We start from the raw sequence: 27286 nt of genomic DNA on the forward strand, positions 1-27286 counted from the left end.
AGCTTATTTAAACCAGTATAGGTAGTTTGATGTTACTCCTGGAAAACAAAGATTATCAGTACAAGATCCTCCGTAACTTGGAGGGCAAGCAGAACATGGTACTCCTACTTTATAGGGTGCTTCTCCAATCCAATTGCCCCTAAAAGAAGAAAAAAAAAAGGTACAAAGATAACATTAGTGCTATATTAGTGCCCATTTAAAGAAATGTGCTTGTCCTTAAGCATATGTCTGCATGGATTGACATGTAATGATCTTTTTGAGAAGTTTGTCAGTTTAGAAAGGCACTGAAAATTATATCCATTTCTTTCTTTATTTCTTCCTTCCTTTCTTTCTTTCTTTCTTTTTTTTTAAGATTTCATTTATTTATTTGAGAGAGGGAGAGACTAGGAGTGAGCATGAGGTGGGGGAGGTGTGGCGCAAAGGGAGAGGGACCAGTAGATTCTCCAGGGAGCAGGGAGCCCCAGGCTGGATCCCAGGACCCTGAGACTATGCCCTGAACCCAAGGTAGACACTTAACCCACTGAGCCACCCAGGCATCCCTCCATTTCTTATTTATACAGTAACTTATTTTTCTATATATCTTACTTCTTAAATATTTCTCTCTGCAACACTTAGTATTATCTTAATTTACAGATAAGACGTGAGGCACTACAATGAATGATGACATCATTAGGCATCTGATGCCAGGCTCAATGCTCATTCAGTCACCACATCTGTCTCTGCCCTGTAACTGCCTTCTAGAGCACGTTGGCAGGACACACTCCCATTTCTAAACTCCTGCTAATGCTAAGGATGGTAATATATACATGCACTTACTATTTTCTGGGAGGCTTAGAAATGATGAGATGAGCAAGAGTTTGTCATGATAAGAGATTAAGGGCTCAGGGAAGCAATTAAAGGTGATTTCAAAACCTTTACCTATGTGTAAACTCAAAAACTTTTTGTTTTTAGTAATACTATTTGTTTTTTGATAATGTTAAACACTCTGTTGTCAATCTTTTCATCTGTATTGATGGCCATGATCATAATAATACATCAAATTTATCACTTATAGTAGTCGGAAATAGCTACAATGTCTTACTGTTCAATTATGAGGGAGGAGGTAATAGATGTATTTTCAATAGCATGGTGATTAGCCCTAAAAATAGCAACATAGCCGCATTTTGAAGGAAACGGAATGGTCAGGAGGAAATTTGGTTGTCAGTAGTAAAAAAGTCAGGGTTGAAGATAAGACAACTGTAAGAAAGAGGCTAAAATGTGAAACAGGTGGTTCTCATCTTCTTTACAACCTGAAGAAGCCCAAACAGTGACTCTTAAAGTGAATCTACATAAAATATCTACTGAAATCAGTCAGTTAAAAATTCAGGATTTGGGATGCCTGGGTGGCTCAGTGGGTGAAGCCTCTGCCTTTGGCTCAGGTCATGATCCCAGGGTCCTGGGACTGAGTCCTGCATCTGGCTCCCTGCTCATCCCTCTCCCTCCACCTGCCCCTCCTGCTGCTTCTGCTCTCCCACACTCACTTTCTGTCCCTCAAATAAATAAATACACACATAAATAAAATCTTTATAAAAATTAAGGCTTTGATCTACAAAACATTTATGGAGGAAAAGTTACCTATAAAAATGAAATACATGCTGATTAGCGATTCATATAACAAAATGTCATCAGATTCCAAGAGCACCCACCTCCATTCAGTTTATTCTATACTCTGCCCTCTGGATAAGATTCCTTGAGTATAATTTGGATAATGACACATGCTTACTCCAAAACACTCGAGGAGGCCCTTTCTCTTATGAGTGTAACTCACTCCTTTATCCTAATCTCTCCTATTCTATATTAATAATCTTATTTCCCTCTATATCTTTATCCAAAGCCCATAAGTGCATATGGGCCAGCCTATGCTCTTTTAATTTCATATTTTTCTATTTATTCTACATAACTTTTTGAAATTACACAGCACATATTTTTGGTAACATAAGCTTAGAAATACATTTTATTATGCGTCAAAAGTATTACATATTACGTTACAAACTTTTACATAAATCACAGATTTTTACTGAATGGAGGACAATTACTTTCAGAAGTAAATCTGTCAACCAATGAACTTATATTATTCATCCTTCCATTTTTTGTTCTATTCCAACTAATTAAAATTCCCTTCCCTCTCTCCCTCCCTCCTTCCCTCCCTCCCTCCACCTCTCTCTTTTTCCCCCCTAAAAAACAGACTTGAGATAACTTTATATTGGCATTGGAAAATTCACACTCAAATAACAGTCAAGATTTCAAAACTTTTTTCATTGCCTAGGTTTCAAAATAATGGTTCTTTTTTACAACAAATTAAGCGTTTTAACACAATATCTTAATCTCTCATTGAAAACAATCCGATATCCCATCAATAATAATATTAGAAAAGTCGAATCAATGTTTAAAAACAAAACAGCTAAACAAATGAAATAAAAATCTCTTTCACCATTTGAGTACTACTTGGCCTATTTATGTCAAGAAGAAGGGTAAAGTCTTAATAGGAAAATATAAAGTATGAAACTGAAAATATCAAGCAAATGCACAGTTTCAATGTTTTTTGTAATGCAAACACATTCCACTTTCCAAACCTAATTATTCCAATAATTATGAAGGGGCACCATGGGGAAAATCGCTATTTTTCTAACTTTGCAAAAACACTGCCACTGGCATTTTACCATATAAATGAGTAATGCAGTTATTTGTGAAACATTTTCTCATTCCCTCCCCATATTGGCAAAGCTGGAGAAAATCTCTGTTTGGGACTTACTTTGGAAGACACCAAGAGTGTCATAAATCCTTTTGCACATTTTGCTATTTACTCCAAATGGGAACAGACTCATGTATAAATATTGGAACGTTTAATCGTCTCAAGAGTTATTGTTATCAGGAAGGCATTTTATCAAATGTTAACAAATGCTTATTTATGCTCATCTTATAAAGAATATTTATAAATATGGCTATATTTTATAATCTTTGATCAATTTTCACAATACACTTTTATGTATGCCATAAAATATAACTAATGAAAAAATTGTTTTATTTTTCTTAGATTTATTTATTTGAGATAGAGACAGAGAGAGTGTGCACACATGCATACAGGAGAGGGGGAGGGGCAGAGGTAGAGGGACAGAGCTAATCTCAAGCAGACTCCCTGCTGTGTGGAGTCCCACCCTGAGACCATGACCTGACCTGAAATCAAGAGGGGGACTCTAACTCAACTGAGTCTCCCAGGCACCCCCAAAGAGAAAATTCTAAATTTTCAATACTGAAACTTAAATCATGGCAAAGCTTTAATTTAAAAAGAAGTCACAGCATTTAAATTTTCCCTTCTGGCAGTGAATGACTCCTTAGCCATCTATAAAATTAGTAAACTACAATTTTTAGTTTTACTCTTAAAGGAAGAAGGACTCTGTTTTGCTTTCCCAGTGAAAAAAATAAGCCAACATTCTAGTACTGATAGCTGGGAATAGTGCAATATTGATAAATTCCCTAAAAGATTCTTCTCTTTTTCTTTTTATAGAACAGTCAAAAGCCTGAAAGTACAGTATTTATTTTACAATGATTATGACTAAAAAATGGGTGAAGGGAATTTAGTGAATTTCCGTATCTCAAATTGTTTTGCCCACAATTTTAGCTGGAAATACCTATCTGTGAAAAATAACTGTTCATCTCATTATTTTTCAGGTATATGAGGTCACTGGAGATTTGAGGATTAGAGGCTATTATAATTAAATCGTATTCACATTAAAATAACTAGCAGACTGGAGATATTTAATATCATTAAAAGTTCCAAGAAGTAGAAGCCAGCTTAGTACTTACTTTGGGGCATAGTTGCATACCAGGTAAACTGCACGTCGCCACACAGCTCCCCAGACATTCATATTTTGACAAGTATGAATTGCACATCCTACCCGATTGGAGGTGGCCCAAACCATCTGCAAAAATAAACCAATACATCATTATTGAAGTTAAAGCTAAGAAAATGCATATTCCCCAAAAGAATAAGAGCATTTTTGAAACTATGAATCAAAAATTAACAAGACAATTGAAATAACCTGTGTATAATGTGTGCACATGGGGCCAAAACATCTCATAGGACATCTGGGGTTGCAATCCTGAGGATATGGAAAAGCATAATCTTTCACCTCATCATACCATGGCTTGACCAACTGGAGAATAGAGCGATATCTAGATACCAAGAAAAAAAAAAGAGAGAGAGAGAGAACTTGGAGTATAGCAGTCATAATTTATAGTGGACTCATGTTAAGTTGTAAGTTAATAGTTCTTTTTGCAGATTATTCATGATGACTCAGTAGCAAATCCATACCTCACAATTAACCACCATCACCTATTCCTCCAAGTAGGGCCAAGCTTGAAAAATGACCAGGACTAAAGCAAGTGAGCCTATATTCGTTTAAGTATATGTCTGGTTGTTTCAAAAAGAAAAATGCAAATTTCAGGAATCTTCATCTTTATCTTGTTTTATATTGTTAAAAATTTCTCCACCAGAATTATATATACAATTAAAAATTAGATAAATAATTTGTAGTTGTGATACTAGAACTAAATGTGTTTTTTCCCTTAAACTTCATTCACTTTTAGTAATAGCACACCTGATTTTTCTCCTGTATATGGAAGAGAACGGGTCTTTGGAATCTTGGATGATGACATTCCTTGGTGGTGGAAAAGTTATCCTATCACTGGGAACAGACATTCCCATAGTTGCACAGACATATATGAGTATAGATACATGCAACCACAGGAAAGTTTCATAGACACAAGAATGGTTTCTGCCACACTGAAATAATTTTCCTGAGGTGGGAGAGTCAGGGTAGAGGCTATAACATATGCCTAATCCTTTCAAAGATTCTATGACGTAAGCAAAGAATACAGGCTAAGAGAGGGTGTTCCAAGGGTGAAAGGGGAAACTGGTATTATTAGGACCTTTTAACCAATTAAATAATCCTTGAAGACATCTGAAACAGTCCCAGGCCAAGCATCATTGCCTGACACATAGTGAGCACTAAATAAGTATTTGCTGATATTACTTGAAGGTGGTATCACTCCCCCTTGGGGTCCCTAAGTAATAAAATGTGTGGATAAACAGTATCAGTGAAACTGCTTCCTACCTTCCAGTTCGTACAGAAAGGTTTTGGCCCAAAAATCTCAGTAAATAAGAAGGTCCATGGTCCCAGATGCAAGTAGCTGCCCACGCCTCCGCAGATTTTGCAAGATTTTCATCCCAAACCTGTGAAGGGGAAAAAACCTTGAGCTTTACCAGTTTGGCCAGTAACTGACAAAAGTTAAGAGGAAGAAATGGTACTACTGTTTACTAAAGTTCTTTCAATTCTGGTTCCTTAGACTATTCTCACTAAAGAAAGCAAATTCAGACCATTGATATTAAAGGTTCTATAATGTAATATGATTATATCACAGAAAACATTACTGTTCTTACAGTGTCATCCAAATCTGAAGTCCAAAGATCAGTTTTAGTAACAGAGAGGCTAACAAAAATACCACGTCCACCTAGATGTAGCTTGGGGACACATCATACTGACGACTGAATTTTTAATCCACCTGAGTCAACTGAATTTCTTAGAGGTCATCTTCATAACAACGAGGAGCGATGTTATTAATGTATCTTAAAAACTAATATCATCAAATTATTTATTCAAACTGATCTACCAAAATTAATAATGTCTAACATTATACCACAATTTTTAAAGGTCAAACTATATTGTTGTGTAACGATTCCCAAGGAGCCTTCATATTTTACAACCTTTGAATATTTGGTAGTAATAATAATATGAGAACTAAGTTTTAGTGTGTATGAACTAGAAACAAATTATGATCAAGAATAATTTGAACTATGCCACATAGGACTTCTATGAAAATACAGCATATTATAATTCAATTAATAAATTAAGAAAAATAGTAATTGTTCTCAAAAAAGGAAGTTGTTTAAATTGATAAGGGTGTTATTGATGTATAATAACTTTTACTTAATTGAAAAAAACTGTGGGACAAAATTTGAATGAGCCTTAGATTTAATAGATATTTATATTAGTTACCATATAGATTGATATTTTCATTTCTAAAGCTGTATGGGGAAATGAAAGCAAGAATTTGTGGACCTGCCAATTATAAATCAACCTAAAATGGTAATCTATTTTATAAGATGCTTCTAAGCACAAAAACACAAAATAGATAATATTTATAATTCTTGTAAATCAATATACAAAAAATGCATTCAAACATTTTCCCTAGTAAAAATATAATTTAGTAAAATATTTTTCTTCTCTGTGGAATGGTTTTAATTGAAGTTGATAGTTTGTATCATGACATTATTTCCTAAGTTATTTAAATATTTAAATATTATTCTAACTCTCTGAAAAAAATTTGTCTGAATTTTGACTAGACAGTAGCATATGTTAGAAGGTAAGAACTTACATGAAAAAATAAGTGTCAATTTTATAATTACTCAAATTCACATGGAGCTCCCCATAGGAAAGTGTATAGATGTTCTTCTACTGATCATTATTTTTCTGTTTTTCATAGTCTCCCTTATTTTATCATTCTTTGATGACTTTCTCCTTCACCAGGTTGTATGGAGTTAAGTAAGACTCACCTACATTAGGCTTGATGGTCATGAATTCACTTTGAGTTATAAGCTTTCAAGAAACTCATGAGACTGCTTGACTAGGACACTGAGAGGCTTAATTTTCCACAAGGGTGATGGGATACATATATTTAGTTAAAATAACAATGTATTTAAGGGAAGAGAACTTATTTTAGTGACTTTGAAATAAAACAGGCAAAAATCAAAATAATAGATGAACTTTTCCAGAGACACTTTCATCCCATGAGGCCACCTTCAACAGAAATTTGTTAGTTATTCCGAAGTTGTTTTAAATTAGGAAAGCAATGTCATCTTACATATACTTATCTAGAATTACATTAAGGTAAACATAAGGTTTGTATAAAATGAGAAGTATTTAGAAAGAATCTGGAGCAATTCTATAGTGACAATGGCCACATCTTAAGGAGCTATAACAAGACACACTTTTCTTAGTTACCCAGAATATCATCTTCCAATTTTGAGGATTAAATTAAATGTGGCAAAACATTACATAATGCCATTTTAGTCAGTGAGCAATCAATGTTATATACAGTATCAAAAATTGAAAACACTCTGTCATGAGAGATTTTGTACTACAGTTTTCACAGTTACTTAGGTCAGACATAAGTTTTAGGAATTATTATTTCAAACTCCTCCTTTGTCTTATCTGTAAAAATTTGGGCAAAGTTTATCAACAGTACGAAATAAATTTATAATTAAAGTCACAATATCTAAGGACTTGAATTAACTTTTAAAAACATTGGTGTGCCTGGGTAGCTCAGTCATTTGAACATAGGACTCTTGATTTCAGCTCAGGTCACGATCTCAGGGTCTTGAGATCAAACTCCAAGTCAGGCTCCACACTCAATGGGGAGTCTGCTTGTTTCTCTCTCTCTCCTGCTCTCCTCTTCTTCCCCACTCTCTTTCTTATCCTTCCCTCAAAAGTAAATAAATAAATAAACAAACAAACAAATAAATAAAGTCTTTATAAAAAAGTATTTGTTTGGCTGATAGTGGATTTATCTAGTATTTATTCTTTTGAAGTTTTCTCAATGAAATATGGATTACAGTTCACTGAAGTACAAAATAGCATAATTAATTCACAAAGGAATTCCAGATGGCATGGCATCAAAAAATTATGTCCCCTGATGGGCTCTTAATCAATTGTAAACACTTGGTGAAAAATGCATCTAAGTATTATTTACATATTGAACTACAATGTATACTCAGATCAAGAACTGCTAAGAACACTTTCTTATAATCTTATCCTAAAATATAAGCACAGCATGGCACAGATAACACTGACCTGAAAATAAAAATCTCATGTTCTAACCCTAATTATGCTACTAAGATCGACTATGACTGAAGACATGTCAATTATTTTCTCCCACTTACCTCATCTGTAAAATAAGATTGGATGAGGTCATTTCTAGGGTACCTTTCCTCTCCACTTCTCATGATTTAATATACCTGAGCAGCACCAGCATCAAAGCCAGTAAGATGTATGTTATATTGGTCTACAACTTGCTCAATTCTAGCCCTTTCCATTCCACAGAGAGGATAAAACCAGATTCTTTTCAAAATAATTAACAATATTTAAAGCTGTTAAGAATTTAGAAGTAATTTAGCTTGTATAAGTCTATCTTTATACTCATTCATATATTTTAAAACTTAATATTTTAGGAGCACTTGGGTGGCTCAGTCATTAAGTGTCTGTCTTTGGCTCGGGTCATGATCCCAGGGTCCCGGGATCCAGCCCTGCATCGGGTTCCCTGCTCGGCGGGAAGCCTGCTTCTCCCTCTCCTTCTGTTTCCTCTCTCAATGTGTCTCTCTCTGTCAAATAGATAAATTTAAAAATCTTTAAAAAAAATAAACTTCATATTTTATATGTCAAAAAGATAAACCATTTATCATACATATATAAGATATAGATGGATAGATTGATATAGAATTGTATTTAGATCTCAATCTGTATTTATCTGAAATATTTCCACTCAAAACATCGGTTTGGATATACAGATGAATCCTTTATGTATGGCTAAAAGCATTTTTACTTTATTAAAATGTTGGTCACTATTGGGGGGAAAATAAAAAGATGAACCACAAAGTTCATTCCCAAAAAATATCTTACATGTACAAACCTTATTAACCATGATAAGAGATTTTGATTAAGAAGACAACGTATTTAGCATTACTGATGCCTACATTTTTAGGCATGAGTTTCTATGTATAAATATTACAATAAAAATTTTGGGGAAGATGGTTATGGAGGAGAAAGGATAATCACTTTCTTCTCTCTCCATGTTTACTTTTAAGGAACTGATGGGAGGGATTTCTGCCTGTCTCTATGTTCCTGAAGGAAGATGCTAGAGAGACTGATAGGCATGGCCTTGATCCCACTACCCCCCAAAGAGCTGGTCATTTTGACTCCCCTGGGGAGACATGGTCCATTGTCCTTTGATACCCACTGCAGGAGAAGTCAAAGGGGCTATACTTTTTCTTGCCTCTTTGTCCTCAAATAAGACTCACACTCATTCTATAGAGGGGAAGATCCAGCTTGAGTAGGGAGCTCTGAAATTTAGGAATTACATCCATCACGTCAACTGGTGAAGTTAAGATCTATGTTTGCTATCTGTCTTTCTTCCTGGGTTACAACTTCCTGGAGAAAATGGGTATATTTTTTATCCCCTTAAGATCCAGTGGTATTTAAATTTATTAATATGATGAGAGGTCTTTGAGGTTTGAAAATAGCAAGAAACAATAACTTTATTTAATAAGAGTAGGAGATTTCAACAAAAAATTGTGGCTATAGGGAGTGGTCCAGTGTGATCTTCTTTTTCCTATCCAGAATCTCTAAATTGTAGTGAATGTGGCCAAGTGCAACCATGTGAAAGAATTCTTACAGCTTATGAAATTCAGGAAATGAAGATGTAAATTGCTTAAGCATTTAACTTAGCATATACGTTTCCGGAAGCTTGATGGGTAATATATCTGCTGAATTTTTCTAAGTATGTGCAGCATTTTTTTGAAATTATTTTATTTTTTAAAAGATTTTATTTATTTGACAGAAAGAGAGAGAGAGAAGAGCAAAGCAGGGAGACCAATGTGGGACTCGATCCCAGCACCTAGGGATCATGACCAGAGAGCCTAAGGCAGACACCAAACTGACTCAGCCACCCAGGCAATTAGAAATAATTTTAATATTGGATCCTACAAATATAGCAACAGAAAAGGGCACACATGTGCATTCTATGGAATGCCTAGTAAATACGTAACATACTATTTGTTACCTTTTGTTGGAAAAACTAGATATCTGATACTTAGATTTTATTCAACCAGGTTGAACATCCTGTATTTTTGGGTTTTGCCCTTCTAAATAGGTAAGATGAGTTCACAATAAATTAAGGTGTAAACAGTTAAAATTTGATCTTGCTTCCTAAAAGTGAGGCAAAAATTAAGAATATTATGCATGGAGGCACTTGGGTGGCTCAGTCGGTTAAGCATCTGTCTTTGGCTCAGGTTACAATCCCAGGGTTTTGGGAATGAGCCCCACATCGCGCTCCCTGCTCAGTGGAGAGCCTGCTTTTCCCTCTACCTCTGCCTGCTGCTCTGCCTACTTATGCTCTCTCTCTATCTCTCTGTTGGAGAAATAAATGAATAAAATCTTTTTAAAAAAGAAAATTATACATGGGTACCCAAAAACATTTACAGGACACACTAGAACTTAGATATTATGATTAAATTAGTTCACAAAGTAAAGATGGTTTAAAACAGTGTGAGGTGTGTCCTATTGCTCCAAATGATTTTCTTCCTATCCTTGTTGTTAGAGCCATTTAGTTGGTTGGCTTATAAAAGGACTGATTTATCTTTGTACTAAAATATTCATCATGAACTATTCTACTTGTAAATAAAAGTCAGCATCTTGTCTGTGGCAACCACATAGTTGGACTAAGCCCTGAGAGATATCCCAAATTCAAACTGATGTCATTTAAATATCTGCAAGAGTTGTGGATCCAAGAAATAGGAGGGGTATGAAAAGAATGTAGATTCTCATCAAGTTTAGAAGTCTTTAGAACTTGAGCCAAAGAAATACCAAATCAAATCAAAGAATGTTGCAGTATGGGAGAAGTTTGCTGACTTTCATAAGCAGACAGAAGAAATGAACAGTGATATGATCCAGCCAGGGATAAGGTTGTTTTGCCAGCCATCCGTGAGTTTTGGGATCCACAACACAGTGACAGCCAGAATCGTGAAGCACATTGACATCTGAAGTACCCATCCCAGTTGACATCTTGGACAAGAAGTGTACTCAGACTACAAGGCATCCCTAAAAATTACTTGGGAATACATCCTCACATCTTTGACATTGTTTGAAATGAAATAGTGCTTTTTAAAAAATGGGTAAGATCTTTTAATTCCACACCTAAGATTTAAATGTAGGAATGTTTGAAAGAATCAAATTTGAGGTATTAGGAAAGAATTTCTGGCTAAGGAACCTGTGTGTACTTGATATTAAAAATCTGTAATGGTTCAGAAAATGTGCCTATTAAAGCAACAGGTTAGCCTTGTAATTTCAACATAAGTATATCAGTGAGTAATTACTTAACTTGTGATTTTAAGTTGAAAAATACAAGAAAAATCTTAAATTTTTAAAATAGTACTGCACAACTTAAAACTGAAGAGTCACTGTATTTCTTAGACTTTGATGATCCTTTAAGGGGAACCTGGGTGGCTCAGTTGGTTGAATGTCTTCCTCCTGTCAGGCTCCCTATTCAGCAGGAAGCCTGCTTTTCGCTCTTTTCCTGCCCCCCACCCTGCTCATGCTATTTCTCCCTATCTTCCTCTCTCTCTCAAATAAATAAATATTTTTTTAAAAAGATACTTAAATGTATGAAAATTATTTTCAATAAATCAATTGAAATACTTTTAAAACCCAGATAAATTAAATGTATACATGCAGCTTAGGAAATTTAATTAATTAAATCTGCTGGTAATAAATATTAAATAAATGTATCTGTCAGAATCCTAGATTTATAAATAAGACAAAAGATTAATGAATTGTGGCTAAATTAAGGAAGAACCAGGAATATTAATTTTGGTCTCTTGAAAAAATCTATTCTGCTCATGGATACTATCTTTGAAGACATAAAATGCTAAAAATAAAAATGTCACACTTGAATTTTCAGAGACACATTTCTAAATTGGTTATTGTCATAGATACTATGGTGACAATGCCATTGGAGAGAGTTTGGCGTGTCCCATAGTTATGTTGCCATTTCTTGTATATTTTGAAAAAATGTAAAGTTAATTTAGACAGACATGCTTTGAGGTTTTAAAGAAATAACTTATCTAAGACTGTTTGATCTTTTCCTAGGTTAGTCAAATTGGAAAATGGGTACTGGCTTATGAAAGTGAGAAAGAACCATTACAAAGAAGTTAAGTGATGATAAAATTATTTCCTCTGAGGGCAGCCAAAAGCTTTTAAAAAGCTTCACATGCATGATTGTGGTTCTGATTTGAAATTGGTTGGTTTTTCCCTGTTAGGTAGAAATGGTTGTGAAATGGCCCATAAAGGACACTGAAAGTGGAATTTAGAGACCCAGTGTTAAACCAGGCAGGAGGGTAGAAATGAGCTTTGGTAAGACTAGAGAGGGATGGGTTGAGGTCTGGTGGGGTGGGGCAGAAAAAGAGAAAATGCCTTCTTATGGCAAATTCTGGGCATTAAACTAATTAAACTGATTCTACTTTACAGAAGTAGATAGAGGAACTTGATTTAAAAAATTCCCTCAACCCTCAAAAATAACTGCAAAATATGGGAACGCATTACATTACAAAATACCAAAGTAAGGTCTGAAGCTTTTTTTTTTTTTTTTTTAAATGCTTAAAAGGAGATAGCTTGGGTGGCTCAGTCGGTTAAGGCCTCTGCCTTTGGCTTGGGTCATGATCCCAGTGTCCTGGGATCGAGCCCCGCATCGGGCTCTCTGCTCAGCGGGGAGCCTGCTCCCACCCCCCTTTCTCTGCCTACTTGTGATCTCTCTCTCTCTCTCAAATACATAAATAAAATCTTTTAAAAAAATGCTTAAAAGATGATAATGAAGACTTCCCTCAGGTAAAATGAGAACTACCTTTTATGTAGGTGGGAGAGGAAAATTTCTATGAAGAGATGATGTAAAGTGGACTCTTTTTTTTTTTTTTAGAAAGGATCATTGCCAATGACATAAATTTATTAACAAGAAACTAAAAAAGGCCTCTCTTGACCCCTTTTCATCTTCCAATCAATCCATCATTCTCTCCTTTCTCTTGCAGTAAAATTCCCTGAGAGTTGTCTTAACTGAGAATTCCCAGTTTCTCCTCCTCCCTTCTCTCCTGAGTCCACACCTGCACACTCCCACCCCACCTCCACTGCACCCAAGCTGCTCTTATCAATGTCATCAGTGGTCATTTTTTGGTCACCATTTTATTTGTTCTAGTGGCAGTGTTTGGAATGCCTGACCACCTACTCTTCCTGGACACACCCCATCTCTTGGTTTCAGGACCCTATACTTGCCTTGATTTCTTCTGGTGACTGCTTCTCCTTATGCATGCTGACTCCTCCTCATTTCTCCAATCTCTATGTCCTGGAGGGTTCTCAGGACTCAGGCCACACCTATTTCTCTTTTTCTCCCCCTTTGGTTCATCTATATTCAAGACTTAAGAAATCTCATCCAATCTCACAGATTGAAATACCATTTATATGCTGGTGGTATGGTTCCACATTTTATGTCCAGTAGTCGAATTCCAGACTACTTTAACCACCTTACTACTTTAAGTCTCTACTCAGCATACCATAAACTGAGCTCCAGAGAGTCACAACCCCACTCCACTTCCTAGTCCCTCACCAGCTACTCCTGTAGTGTTCCTTCTACCAGTAAATGGCATTGCCCATCTTCTCATTCAGGGATCACCAAATCTGTCCTGTTACATTGTTACATTGTCTACCGCTGCTCTTGTGCTATAAAAGCAGAGCTGAGTGGTTGCAACATATGCCATATTTACTACTTGATCCTTTACCGAAGAAATTTACCAACTGCTGTTGTAGTTGCTCAGGCAAAAAATCTAAGTGGACATCTTTACTCTTTCTTTGCTTCATAATCTTAATCTGTTCGATCAGCAATTCTTGTTGCTCTTCACTTCAAAATACTGTACATTCAGAATACAACCAACTGCTCATCACTGTTATCGCTATCACCTCAGTCAAAGCCAACTTAATTTGTTATCTGGGTTACTGCAAGAAACTCCTAACTGAAGAAGTGCTTCGTATCCTTGAAACCTTAATATATAAATTAATGAGGGCATGGATAAAAGATAATACATTCAGAATTTGAAGTAAGAGTACTTAAATACGACTGGCGTTTAGGAAAGAAAGTTCCAGTGCTTTAAATCTATGTATGGCTAAATCTGCACTGTGAAATTGTACTTGATTTAAGTGCTTTGAAAATAGTAGAGCTCTGTATAAATATAGTCGTATTCAAATGACTGTGTTGGGGGGACGGTCTAGTAAGGAAAATGAATAAAGTAGTATTGATTGTAAGATGGCAAAGTTACATGTCCAGAGGACAGTTACATGGGGAAAAAATAGACTCAGAAATGAACAAATCTGCCCCACCCAAAGAGGCTACTCCTCTCTAACCAATTGCTGACAAGTAGGAAGTGGGCTTAATGGCTCTAGAACTTTCCCCTCTTGAGGATAATCTGGAAATACAGATGTATATGTAAAATGTATCAACTTTAACATTTGACAAATGATTTTTAAAAATGTAAAATTCTGTACAGTTCAATACCATGCAGAGCAAATTAAATATGCCCACTAATTAGAATGGTTGATGGACCTACAGTTTATGAATTCTTACGTAAGGTATCATTTTCATAATTACATTCACATGGATGTGGCATCTTCCTTCCTAATACCCATGGATGGTGGCAGGAAAGTGTTCCTGGAGCCACATTTGCCCCAAACCTCCTATAGTAGACTTATCACACATGGGCTGCTGTTTTGTCTTCAACAATGGAAAATGCAAGAAACACATATTTTCGGATTAACCAATAGGACCCCAGGTAATGCATTCATCTAGACAGCCAGTAAATGAATATTCATTGGGAGGCATTGGGTACTGTGAATTCAACAGTCAGTTGGGCAAACATGGACTTTATCTTAAAGTTTAGAGAAAAGACAGATAACAAAAAACACTACCAAACAAATAAATGAATAACTGCCAACTGTAATACATCACATAAATACATTATTATATAACAAATTATACATATACACAATGTATGTAATACATTATTACATATTACAATATTAAAAAGCTCCAGAAGAATCATGTGCTACTTAAAAGTTTGCTTCTTTTAAAGTTCCCTTAGCCAATCAAGTATATTCCCAAGTGAGCATGATTTCATTTTGCAGACCCAGAGGGCCCACATGATATTTTGTGAAACCAGGTGTGGAATAATTTCAAGTGAAATTTTGTGATAGTGTAGAATTACCACTAGGATAATTTTTCCTTTGGGTTAACCCATTAATTTGTTCAATGTATAGTCTCTTGACAAACAAGTGGATATTTAAGCGGATAAATATTAAGTAATATTTTCCTCAGTTCAGTTTTGTGTCCTAAACCATGACTGAAGAAATTTATCACCTGGGAAATTACTCCAGGATCTTCTGGGGAACTTTCAAGAAGATAGATGCTTAGCACAATCCTGGACCTATCAAATCAATGTTAAGACTGGGGATCTTAAATGTGTGCTTACAAAGTAGTTCTGTTCTCTTCTGATTAGAAATAATTATCTAAAGCCTTCTTGGTGGAGAGGCATTTTGATTGCAGAGAACTTTGGGCCTCCCCTCTCCTCTCCTATTCCTACTCACCCCTGCCACACCACGTGAAATGCTTAAGAAGAAGGGCGCATTTCTGATAGTTAACATCTATTAATTTTCACATATAAGCACTTATATCAGTGTCCTTCTTCTACACTCTGGTCTGTTATTGACGAAGTTTAAATAAAAATTAAAAATAACATTTTGTCCTGAATATGCCTCATGGTCACAGATGCTAGATGTTAATCTCCATGAGGATATTTGTAATGTGTATTCAAGGAAGACAGAATTATTGGGGAGAGAGAGAGAGAAAGAGAGACATCGTTGTTTGTGTTGCTATACAAATATACGAACATCATTCAGTCTGAGAGTGACAATTTCAGGAGAAAAGAGCATGTATTCAGTGGTTACCTGGATATGAACACAGAAATAACATGGTATTCACAGTGCTTATTTAGACATCATGGGAAATCTAAGTGGCTTTATTAACTAAGATATTACAAATAACATGGGAAGAAACTTATACAGAACTTTCTGAAAATCTAAAATCTTGAAAAAAAAAAGATACAAAATTTAAAAAGATCCTGCCCTAGACTTGTGGGGTGGGTGACTTTTTATGATAATCTCCTGTGGCCAGCAAGGAATAACTAACCAGACCCAAAAAGAAGCTCAATGGTGATATCAATAGAAATGTTTAAAAGGATTTAAGTACCCTGGTTAGCTTTCTATAAGAGACCAACCCTAAAGGCCCTCACTGGCAACCTTATGGGGTCCCCTTTCACCATGAGGGCTTTTTCTGTATCTTCACGTAATAAACTTCTATCGTTTTATTCACTCTCCGTTGTCCGCGAGATTCATTCTTCCACTCCGCGGGACAAGAACCTAGCTCTTTTGCATCGTATCTATCTATCTATCTACCCATATATCATCTATTTGCTTTATTTCTGCAATATTATTTCATAGTTTTTATTGTTGTATCTCTAATTCAGTACTTACTCTTTAGTGAAATACATATTTCAGATATTGCATTTTTATCTCTAGAAAACTGTTTCGGCTATTTAAAAAGTCCTCATTATATACATGTTTTCCCTGAAATATTTGAACATGTTTATCATAACTTTTTAAACTTTTTTTTTTCATGGGGCTCCTGAAGGCTCAGTTGTTAGGCATCTGACTTCGGCTCAGGTCATGATCCAGAGGTCCTAGGATGGAGCCCCACAACGGGCTTGCTGCTCGGCAGGAAGCCTGCTTTCCCTCTCCCATTCCCCCTGCTTGTGTTCCTGCTCTGTCTCTCTCTATCAAATAAATACATAAAATCTTTTAAAAAACCACAACTTTCTCTTCTGCTAATACCATCATTTGTGTTTCTATTGTCTGATAGACAATATCTCTGCTACGTATCCTATTTTTCTCCTTCCTTATATGTCTGATATTTTTGATGTCAAACATCACAAATTTTATGTTGTTAAAAAAATAAAATAAAATAAAAAGGCAATCACTTTCCACTATAATGACACTGAACCTGAATTTAAAACACATATTTGACCAATATGCAATTCATGAGAATACAAGAATATGATTCAAATCAGCAGAAAGTGCCCGCCAATTCTGCAAACTTAACTTTAGGATGCATTTACAGAAATAGAATAAATGGAGAACGATTTGTCATTGCTACTCTGCACTTGTCATATCACACAAATTCTAGGCACCTTATTGTAAGAAGAGCATATATGTATTGGTACCCAACTGGGATGACAACAGGATGAAAGGCCTTCCTTGCTCAGAGCCACTCTGCTTCCATTTCCCAAAACAATTTAATGGGCACCATTTATGTGTGTATGTAAAACAGTGTGGGGTAAAAAGGGTGGGGGGAGTACACTGATTTTCTATTTATTTAATAGTACAATTCTTACCTTTTCCAGTATTTTCAGAAGGCAAATATCTCTTTGCAACCTTCCCTGATAGGCTACTTTGGCCATACTCTGCATGCAAGAGGAGTCATATATAGATACTTAACACAAAGGGGCTAACGGCTAAGAAAAGCTGGGTGACTTGAGGTCAAAGGTCCGAGACATCAATGTTCACAGTTCTCAAAGACTTGAAGCACTATCACAATGCAGAGTTTTCCTATATGGTTACCAAGGGTAGAAAGAATACTGGGAATAAAATTTGATTCCATGTGCAGAAATACTTTCTAATATTCAATGAGGTCCTCAGATCAAATACATGTAGAGAAATACCTTAGCCACTGGTCTCAAGAGCAGGAGATGCACACAGGAAGGGGAGCATATAACATATGGCCTTTCAAAGCATGGGCTTTTTTGTCCTATAGAACTCCTTCTCATCATTTCGGTTTACCTGCTGTGTGATGTTGGGAAAGTTATTTATGCTCTCCAAGTTCCAAGTTTCCTGTTTCTAAATGAGAAAAATTGTCTTCATATTTCAAGACTTCTTTGACGGTTAGACAAGATCATGACTGAAGACTATTAACACAGCCCTAGGAGGACAATGGTGTAGTTAATGGCAGACATTATTATCACTGGGGATGCAGGTACTGGAATGGTGGTGATGACAAGTGAACTAGAAGGCCACCTAAAATGGGAAACAGTGTAAAGTGCACTTTTGATCATGTTATCTGGCAGCCTAAAGTTTAAGAGACTCCAAGCTTTAATCTCAACAAGGCAGGCATCAGATAAAGTGAAAACAGATAAACCCTGAAGCAACTAAATAATCAGAAACAGAATTGCATATAGATAATAAGGAGTTTGCTTTCAGAGGAAATAACATCAGACAGTGAAAGATAAAAATTAGAGAATATTTTAGATGTCTTAAAACTTATTAATTCCCCTCCTTAAATCCCTCTTTAATATATATTTTATCTTTAAATTTTAAGATCATTTGTTGATGGATTCTAGTAAGAATTCTCCTTCCCAGGGAAATATAATATCCATCACCTACTACTTAATATTGGAAATATGATCCAGGAAGACATTTTCATGTGTGGCTAATTTTTTTCACCAACTCAGTGTTGCAATAATGTAAAAACTGATTTCTTGATTGTTAAACTATCCTGTGATACATAGGCATAGCCCAAATCTTGCCAGTGACCACGTGGTCAGAAGAATTCAAATGCCTTTCCGCCTACCTACTGCCTGCAGAAAACATGATCTCACTGGAATGCAGAGAGAGAGATTTGGTAGAATGTTCACATTTAATGAAATTATGAGACATGAATTTGATGCACTTTTTAGGAGAGAAAAATAATTGTGTCCTGAAGCAACATTTCTCAACTGTTTCAATTTGGAGTATGTGGTGTGAAATTTTAAGAGTCATGAAAAGTTTATTCTAAAAACACAACTTGTTGGGCATTATTCCATATTCACCTAAAAAAAAAATGCTTGGTACCTGATTTAGACACTATGGGTCAGGCTGGAAACTTTTGAACCCCATCCATGCTTCCAAACCTCAGTCTGTAATGTAGTTTATGTCAAGCATTTTCCTTGACCAGTTTAAGCTGTTAGTCTTGATTTTTCTCTAACCCCTAGCTACATCATTCTTCAGAAATTCTCATAGACTATTAAACAGCTCAAGTTCATAACTATTTAATGGCCACTGACTAGTACATGCTTTTTAGATATGTTAAGTTCAGGACACCAGCCCAGAGCCAGATAGTCAACCCCTATTATTCTGAAGTCCTCTGATTAGTTTCCAAAAAACCTTATCCTGAGCATGTCAGAAGAACAAGGTGGGCTTGGTTCTACCCAGGCCCCTGAAACAGATTTGGATTTGTGTGGATTTAAGCCTCAGCACTTATTTAAAAAAAAAAAAAAAAGTACTTTTTTAATGCAAAGTTATTATGCAAAGTTATTCATGTTGATTACCAAAGTATACTCCTATCCAAAAATGTTTATAGTAGAATGTTCCCTCCCACATACTAGCTACTTTTCCCAACCTTTGTAGATGTGTGCCCTGGATAATAAACCTGCAGCCACTGAATGACTACCTGAAACCTGCTCCTGATTTTGTGTTCTTCAACTCTGAGAAACCCAGCTGTCCTTCACCTTGTAGCCAGAACAACCTCTCTGAAATGCAAATTAATTATATAACTTTCCTGCTTAAAACCTTCAATAACTTCCCTTGATTTTATAATAAAGCTAAACAAGTTTTTGCCTGCCTTCTCCAGTCTCATCAGACATCATTTTTTTTCTCTTATGCACGATATCCAAGTCATACTCAATTTTTACCCTTGCCTTCAATGTACCATTCACCTTCTTGGAGCACCCTACCACACCTACTACACCTTCCCTACTTCTATACCTTAAGTTCAAGTCTGGGCTAAATATGTTTCTTGTAATCCCAGAACACCCTGTATTTTTTCCTACTTTAGCACCCAACTCAGCATTTGCACTTACTTATCTACTCACAGTTTTTCCTAAAAAGAGTGTCTTTCCCCTCCCCATTGAATGCCCCAGCACAGTGCCAGGCACAAGAGTAAATATTGTGGAATGAATGATGGAATAATGAATGACTCTTGCCAATCAGACCACTATAGCCATGTGTTCTTCACACGTGGCTATAGTGGTCTGAATGCCCAGAAAATGTTAGAAGACTTCATTCAGGTGTTCCACAAATATTTATTGAGTCTTCTCTGTGGAACAGATATGAAGCTAGGTTCTACAAATACTCAGCAGGAATGCAATAGATTTATTTTTCTACACTGTTGTATGTAGTCAAATATCATTTGCCCTCAAAAAAGCAGTGTTGTAATACTAGGAAATATAGTCACCATATATGTATGGGCTTCATGAGATTCACGGCTTTTCTGTCTACCACCTAATGGTAAGGTTCTGAATCATACTGTGTTAATGTTTCCACTTGCACTTTAGAGATTGAATTCAGAATGGTCACAAAGAAAATGTTCTCAACCTTCAGCTGGCTCCATACATGAAGAGTTGAACATTTATATATAAGTAACAGTAAGTAAGTAATATTAAGCAACATGCACCTTGGAAGAAAATTCCTACAAAATGTGCCCAGTCTCTGTTAGAAGCCAAGACACTTAAAAGGCTTTACATCTATGAGAACAGAAATGTGGAGTTCCAAAAGCTCTGGAGAAATGCCTTCCTGTCAGCAGTCTTTCTCAGTTCACCGCTGGCTGGCAAACAGGTCTCAGGAGGCTTTCTAGTAGTCATAAAAGCATTCATCGAAAAAATTTAGGTTAGACACATCAAATTTCTCATGTTTATAACAAGAAAATTGCGTTATCCTTCCCAAATGAGAGGAAAACATGCCATCTGGGACAATATAGGGTTTCATTAAAAAAAAAAAAAAAGACAAGGGTAGACATCACAAGTGTTTGGTCAACTACTGAATAAAGAAAAAAAAGGAGTTTAACATCATCAACATTATCTTCCACATAAGGCCCAAATGAACAAAATCAGCATTTTCATTATTCCTGCCTGAGTCATAAATTATTTTAAGCAAATAGTTTTTTGGCTATTTCCAAGGATGGATTAATCTATTCTCCATTCATTCATTGGAGTCATGCTTTCTGTTACTTTACTACTTGCCATGACTTGATAACTAGTACTTTTCTCTTTTCCAGAAAAGTCTAGGAAGCCTTAAATCCTTTTAGCTCTGCAAATAATACTTGCAGACACCAAACAAATGAAATGGACCACATTATCAACATAGTCAAATTATATTACACTTTCTCAGCTTTAAGTCGCTTGGTTCATATTCGTCATTATCTTTTCACTGTCCTTCACCTCTTTTTCCATTTTGTACACCAACTACAAAGACTGTGATTCCATACACCATGCTTCAGTTAGCTGTTCATACCTGTTGTTGTGTAGGGGCAGGTGTCTGACTCCTTCTTACCTAAAGAAGTGGCACTATTAACTCAGTGATTGCCATTTCCCCAGTCAACTTCATTGACAATTCGAACTCCATCAACTGCTAGGGCCATCTTTCCAAAATGCAGCTCTGACGCTACTCTAAAACTTCTATTGTTTCCTTAATCACTTTTGTATGAAGTGATTCTCAGTATTTCCTCAGACTCCTCAAAAATATGGCTAATACATTATACTCTTCCTCTCCAGGTGATTTTGTGCATGCATTGCTTTATGTGGTATCAGTCAACCCTTCCCCTTCCTGGACATCTATCTCAAATGTCCCTCCTCCAAAGAACCTTTCTTGATTTTGCCAATAAGAAATTATCACTTCTTTCTTTGATTTCTCCATGATATTTATCTGTACCTCACTGATTACATCCATCTTACACAGCAGTGTATTAATTCAGTATAATACTGAATTATATGCTTAGTGTTTTCTTTCTTTTTTTTTTGTTTTTCATGGTTTTGTTTATTACTCTAAAGACAAAGATCTCTGTTATCGATGGATCTCATCCTCTTATGGAAGGAATTCAACATTTTTAAGATCAATTTATTCAATTGACCTGTATTCAAGGAATATCTTACAAATTCTACTCTATGTGTGAGTCTTGCAATTTCATTCTTTGGGAGATAATTCTTATTCTAAGAAATAGTGTGGTTTGTGGTTTAGACTCATGGTTTAAGCTGCCCTTAGAAGAATGAAAAACAGCTGGTGTCCAAGGAGCTCTGGAAATTTGTCAATAAACTAATTGTGGAACAAAAGCCAAGAGTAAAGAAGTACGACTTGCATATCTTAAGCCCTATCTATTGTATTACTATTTTTTAAAGATACTGTGTTTAGAAAATTAGATATTTTAAATATGTATTTTTTACTAAAATCATGGACAAAATATGCAAAGAAATATTATATAACTGTAACATAAATGTCAACACCCTGTTTAAATTGCTTCTACTTTATTTAGCAAGGGTACACTGACATAACCAAGTACTTAAAAGGAGATAAAATCATTTAATCTTGAGGGACTATTTTAGAATTTAGGAAAATTTTTTGTTTTAAACTTTAGGTGAATGTGATAAAATATCATTATACATGATAATAAAATTTCCATTAAAATATATATCAAAATTGATGCTATTTGTAAACATATAACGATTCATAGGGAATTCAACTAAATCATCAAATAAATGTTGATCATTGTCTATACTCAAGAACTCGCTCAAAACAAATAGAGATACAAAGGCAAATAAAAATAGATTCAGCACCTAAAAAGCTTGCAAGAACTATACAAATAAGTACAGATTTTGATATTGATAAGAGCAAAATAACAGACATGAATGGTTATTTATAGCAGTTAAAAGAATGAGAAATTGATGGGCTGCCTGTGTGGCTCAGTTAGTTAAGTGACGGACTCTTGATTTTGGCTCAGGTCATGATCTCAGGGTCCTGAGATTGAGCCTCCAATAGGGATCCCTGTTTGGAGTGTGGAGCCTGTTTAAGATTCTCTCTCCCTCTGCCCCTCCCCTGCTAAAAAAAAAAAAAAAAAAAAAAAAAAAGGAAAAATTGAATATGGTTGTGAGGGTAAAAAAAAAAAATCAATAAAGGACATAGCATTCTGATAAAACTTGAAGGTCAGGGTAGTAAATCATGAAATAAGTTAAGGAAGAGAAAGATGAAGAGAGACAGCCTGGAAAGAAGGTTCAGAGAGAAAAGTTGCGGGCGAAAGGGACCCCCATCTTGCCACCACGTTTAACAAAAGCCCTGAGCTGAAGACCATCTTCAAGGAGGTTCCCGCAGCTACTATCACACACCGATGAGGACTTGAACAAGTGGCTAGTGGTCCTGGTGAGCTAAGGGTCCTAAGTGTTTAATTACATAGTAAGTGTTAGGAATGGAGCTCACTTTCAGACTGCTCACAGTCCAAATCAAAGCTGAACAGGTATGTGGTAAATTAAGTTCTATATTTTTCACCTGGCCTAGAGATTAGTCATTTACAGTTTGTGCTCCAACCTCCAAGTAGCCTCTTACATTGTAGTGCCCTCAATGTTTCTCTGAGTCTTCATGAAGGATCCATGTGACTTATTTCAATGACTTCATTTACTCAAACAGTCTTTCTAACTTACAACTTCATTAAATTGAACACATTTTTCTAGCCAAACTAATCAGTTTTGTCCTTCCCCAGGGCCTTTTCCCATTGCTCTTCCCTCCACCTGGGAAGTTCTTCCCTCATCTATCAGTGTGGTGGACTCCCTCACCTCTCTCCAGGACATTCTTAGCGAGGCCTTCCCTGGCCATCCTATTAAATTGCACAATCTCACCACAACCTGCTTTATTTTTCTTAACAACCTTATCACCTTCTAATGTACTATGTACTTTTTAAATTTATCTTATTTATTGTCTGGTTTTCTACCCAGGAAGTCAAGGACTGTCTATTTTATTCATGAATGTAACCCAGTGTTTAGAATAGTGCCTGACATATAGTAAGTGCTCAATAAATAATAAACGAGTAAGTACATGGGCAAATGAATTATATGCAGTATTTACATGACAATTTGATACAGTTATATTTAATTTTATAGAACTTACTGTTCCAATTACTACTTCTCATTAACTGACTGAAGGAGGATTTATAAAACATCTACTGACATAACCAGTACTGTATCTGGTTCTTATAAAATAAATCATATCTTAGCTCCTATATTGAGAAATAAGAATAGAATAGAATATGAATACTACAGGATTTCAGCTGGCATTTTAAAGGAGGAACAAAGATACCCTGACACCTCCAGGGGTTCCCCTCAGTGGAGCATTTAATAAACCTAGCCAATGGAAAGATGCTTTCCAACACAAGCATTGGCTTTGAAATTCCATAGATCTAAATTCTAACTCCATTAATACCATTCACTGTCCATGCCACCTTGGCCTACTCATTAACTTTTCTAGGTCTACATGATTTCAATTGTAAAATGAAGATCACAGTCTCAGCATCATAGGGAGAATGTGAGCTATCAAATGAGATCATCTACGGAAACAATTAGCCAAGTCATTGACACATAGAAAAAAAATAAATGCATGTGGAATGAATGAATACTTGATCAGTAGGGGAAAATATAACCAGAAAGGATGTGGCTTTTTCAACCATTTATACTGTGTTGTACCCCACCTTTACTCATGATGATCCCTCTGCCTTCAATATCATTAAAACAGCGAATTGCATTATATGTAGGTTGGTTATTATCTATATTATTATTCCCATTTTAAAGATAAGGAAATGGAGTCTCACACACATTAAGTAACTTGTCCAAAGTCACAAAGTAAGCAGCAGTGTTAGGGTTTGAACGCAGAAGAGCTCACCTCTAAAACACTTTAGCTATCTTCACCCTACTTTTGTCTGCAAAGTGTTGTGATTGGCACCGGCAATTATTTCCTAAACCCACAGTCTATATATTATACTTTTCTGATCTCATTTAGAATCTTATGTATATTTCTCTCCTAATTTATGATAACTAAAAAACTTATTTGTTCTTTTTTTCTATATCAATATATCACCTTCTAGAAAGTGCTGTTTATCAGAGGACTATTTTGTTAGGCTCTGATCTATTTGTTCAATCCCTCAACTCATACTTTCCTGATTACAACCCTATATGGCAGGTACTACGTTTATCCTCATATAAAAGATGATGAAAATGAAATGAAACATTCATGCAGGTTGTATTTCAGGACTGAGGTTTGAACCCAAGCATTTAGATTCCAAAACCCATTTCTTAACCATGAGGGTATAATGCTATTCCTAAACCAGGACTGATTATATCTCCTCTTCCAATTTCTTTACAGAAAACTCCTAGGAAAGTGCATTTTCATAGAATCTAAATTGTACTTCTATGAACTATGACTCTCTTACATTTGGCAAGTCTAATTTCCCTGTAACTCTGACATCTGCCATTAGTCAAACTTAAAAAAACTTATTTAAGTAGAAGAGATAAATTGAGAAACTGAGAGAAATACCAAATTTTAGGTCACTTATAAAAAGTTGTTAGTGGTACCACCTCCTCACCCCAATTTAGAAAAACCAGGCTGGTGATCGTCATTGCCTTAAAGGAGCATCAAGCTGTGCTCTTAGAAGGTACTGGACTCTAAACCATAAGCTTACATAAACACAAAACACAAAATAAAGCAACTTTAAAAAGCACAGCTATCCTTTCAGTACCAACTCAAGGGTTTTGTTTTATTTTTTACTTCCTAAGTAGAGTGATTTAAACATAGAGTGCCTATTTTTAAAAGAGCAAAGAATGTGTTCATGGCAAGTTGGAACAGTGTGCTGGCTTCACTGTTATCTGAACGACAAAGCATTAAATCACAACGAGGAAAAAGTCAGCATGTTCTCTGAGAACACAAATAGATTAGCATCAGGAAGAGCTTTGTCCCAGAAAGGGAAGAGACACCTACCCAAAGATAAATTATGTACACAAAACCTATAATTTAAAAAAATTATTTTCAAGAAATGTTTTAGCTGATAAATATGACTATTAGATACACGAACACAGAAATATTCCATGTGAATATTTTTTAAAAAGTGTGTCTTTCAAATGTGGTCAGTGAACACACTCCATTCTTTATCTCTGTTTCTTATATAAGACCAGATTCATCAGTGGTTACAGAACTCACAAAACAAAATGAGAACCTCCCCTCCCTTTAATTCTATGATGCAACAAAATTTAAGCTTACTAGGCATATAAGAACCTTCCTAAGTTAAAATGTATAGCAGAGCTCCAAATCCCTTAATATATAAACACTCTTTAGGTTCTTCAATGAACAATTTAAATCCAGCGTCCTCACTCCGAACTCAAAGAAAACAAATTCCTCTTACCATATATTCCATGTTTGCTGCCGGTGGGAACACCTTGCCCCGAACTTGATTATGGTAATCAAGAATGGCGATCATGTCATTCTGCGAAATGTAGCGCTTCCGCCTGGCTTTGGGGATATCCGCAGAATCTAGCTGTGCTTTTAGTGCTGCTTCAATATCAGTGAAATTATTGGTTGGCGGGGATGAGTCAGTGGAATTGAGTAAGACCACGGCACTTGCTTCACAGAGAAGGGAGAAGAGGAGTGCACTGCTGACTGCAGAGACTGCTATCATTTTGAGGGATGGAGGAGGAGAGGCCACCAAGTGTACTTTGCTTTAAAGCAGAAAGGTAGAGTTAGTATCTATGAGAAAAGAAAAAACAATGGGGGGGTGGCAGTGAGTATGAATTTACAAAGTTATCATTTGGGAGCATCGCTTGATTTGATTTTCTCTGAAAAATTCAAACTGTTCAACTCAAGTCTAGGAAACAACCTACAGTAGTTGTTATACATTTCCCTGGGTGTTATGAGGCAGATTCCTAAAAGAAACTTCCTATAGCTAGAGAAAAATAAACAACATGACTACTAACCCTAAAATGAATATGGGCCATTTGCCCCAAATGCCTGAACCACGTAATGCATTACTGCATATTTTCAGAGGGAAAACTTTAGGAATTGAAATTAATCTTGAGAGTGAGAAGGAAAAATGCATCACAGGTAACAACAGAGAATGTGCTGATAATGTGTCCCAGACATATATGGACACCAAGGGATAGAATACAAACAAAAAAAAAAGTTATATTAAAGTCAATCTCATTTCTAAAAAAAAAAAAACCAAACCCAAAATGTGAGCTAGTATAAAATCAATGCATGCAAAATAAACTTGTTGAGCTAAAGAGCTTACCTCTGCAGAATGCCAAAATGAATATATTGTTCTTCCAAAAATTTAAAGTTCTTTGCTAGGTTGTAGCATGAACTCTTATAAGAGTGTGTCTTATTACAAGCTCTCAGAGAGCAAAACTCTGCAAGGTTTGAATGCTGCTGGCTGCAGG

At 35.7% G+C, this 27286-nt stretch overlaps 1 protein-coding gene across 1 annotated transcript; it reads right to left on the reverse strand.

Annotated features, from left to right (window-relative positions):
* On the reverse strand, positions 1–27286 carry PI15 (peptidase inhibitor 15). Its single transcript, XM_047728489.1, has 6 exons — positions 27139–27286; positions 26257–26569; positions 5154–5272; positions 4080–4212; positions 3844–3959; positions 1–139 (listed from the first exon to the last, which is right to left on the reverse strand). Exons 2-6 carry the CDS (start codon positions 26527–26529, stop codon positions 4–6), a joined length of 777 nt encoding a protein of 258 aa, XP_047584445.1. The 5' UTR covers positions 26530–26569; positions 27139–27286; the 3' UTR covers positions 1–3.

Source organism: Lutra lutra, chromosome 4, assembly GCF_902655055.1.
Source record: "Lutra lutra chromosome 4, mLutLut1.2, whole genome shotgun sequence".
NCBI classification, from domain to species: Eukaryota; Metazoa; Chordata; class Mammalia; order Carnivora; family Mustelidae; genus Lutra; species Lutra lutra.

What these genes read in the sequence shown, in the direction of transcription:
- PI15 (XM_047728489.1), bottom strand. Translation starts at nt 26,529, where the DNA reads ATGATAGCAGTCTCTGCAGTCAGCAGTGCACTCCTCTTCTCCCTTCTC. An exon ending in CAGCAAACATGGAATATATG is followed by an intron (nt 5,273 to 26,256) that starts GTAAGAGGAATT and finishes TCCCCTTCACAG; the next exon opens with GTTTGGGATGAAAATCTTGC. An exon ending in CTTTCTGTACGAACTGGAAG is followed by an intron (nt 4,213 to 5,153) that starts GTAGGAAGCAGT and finishes CTTGGTATCTAG; the next exon opens with ATATCGCTCTATTCTCCAGT.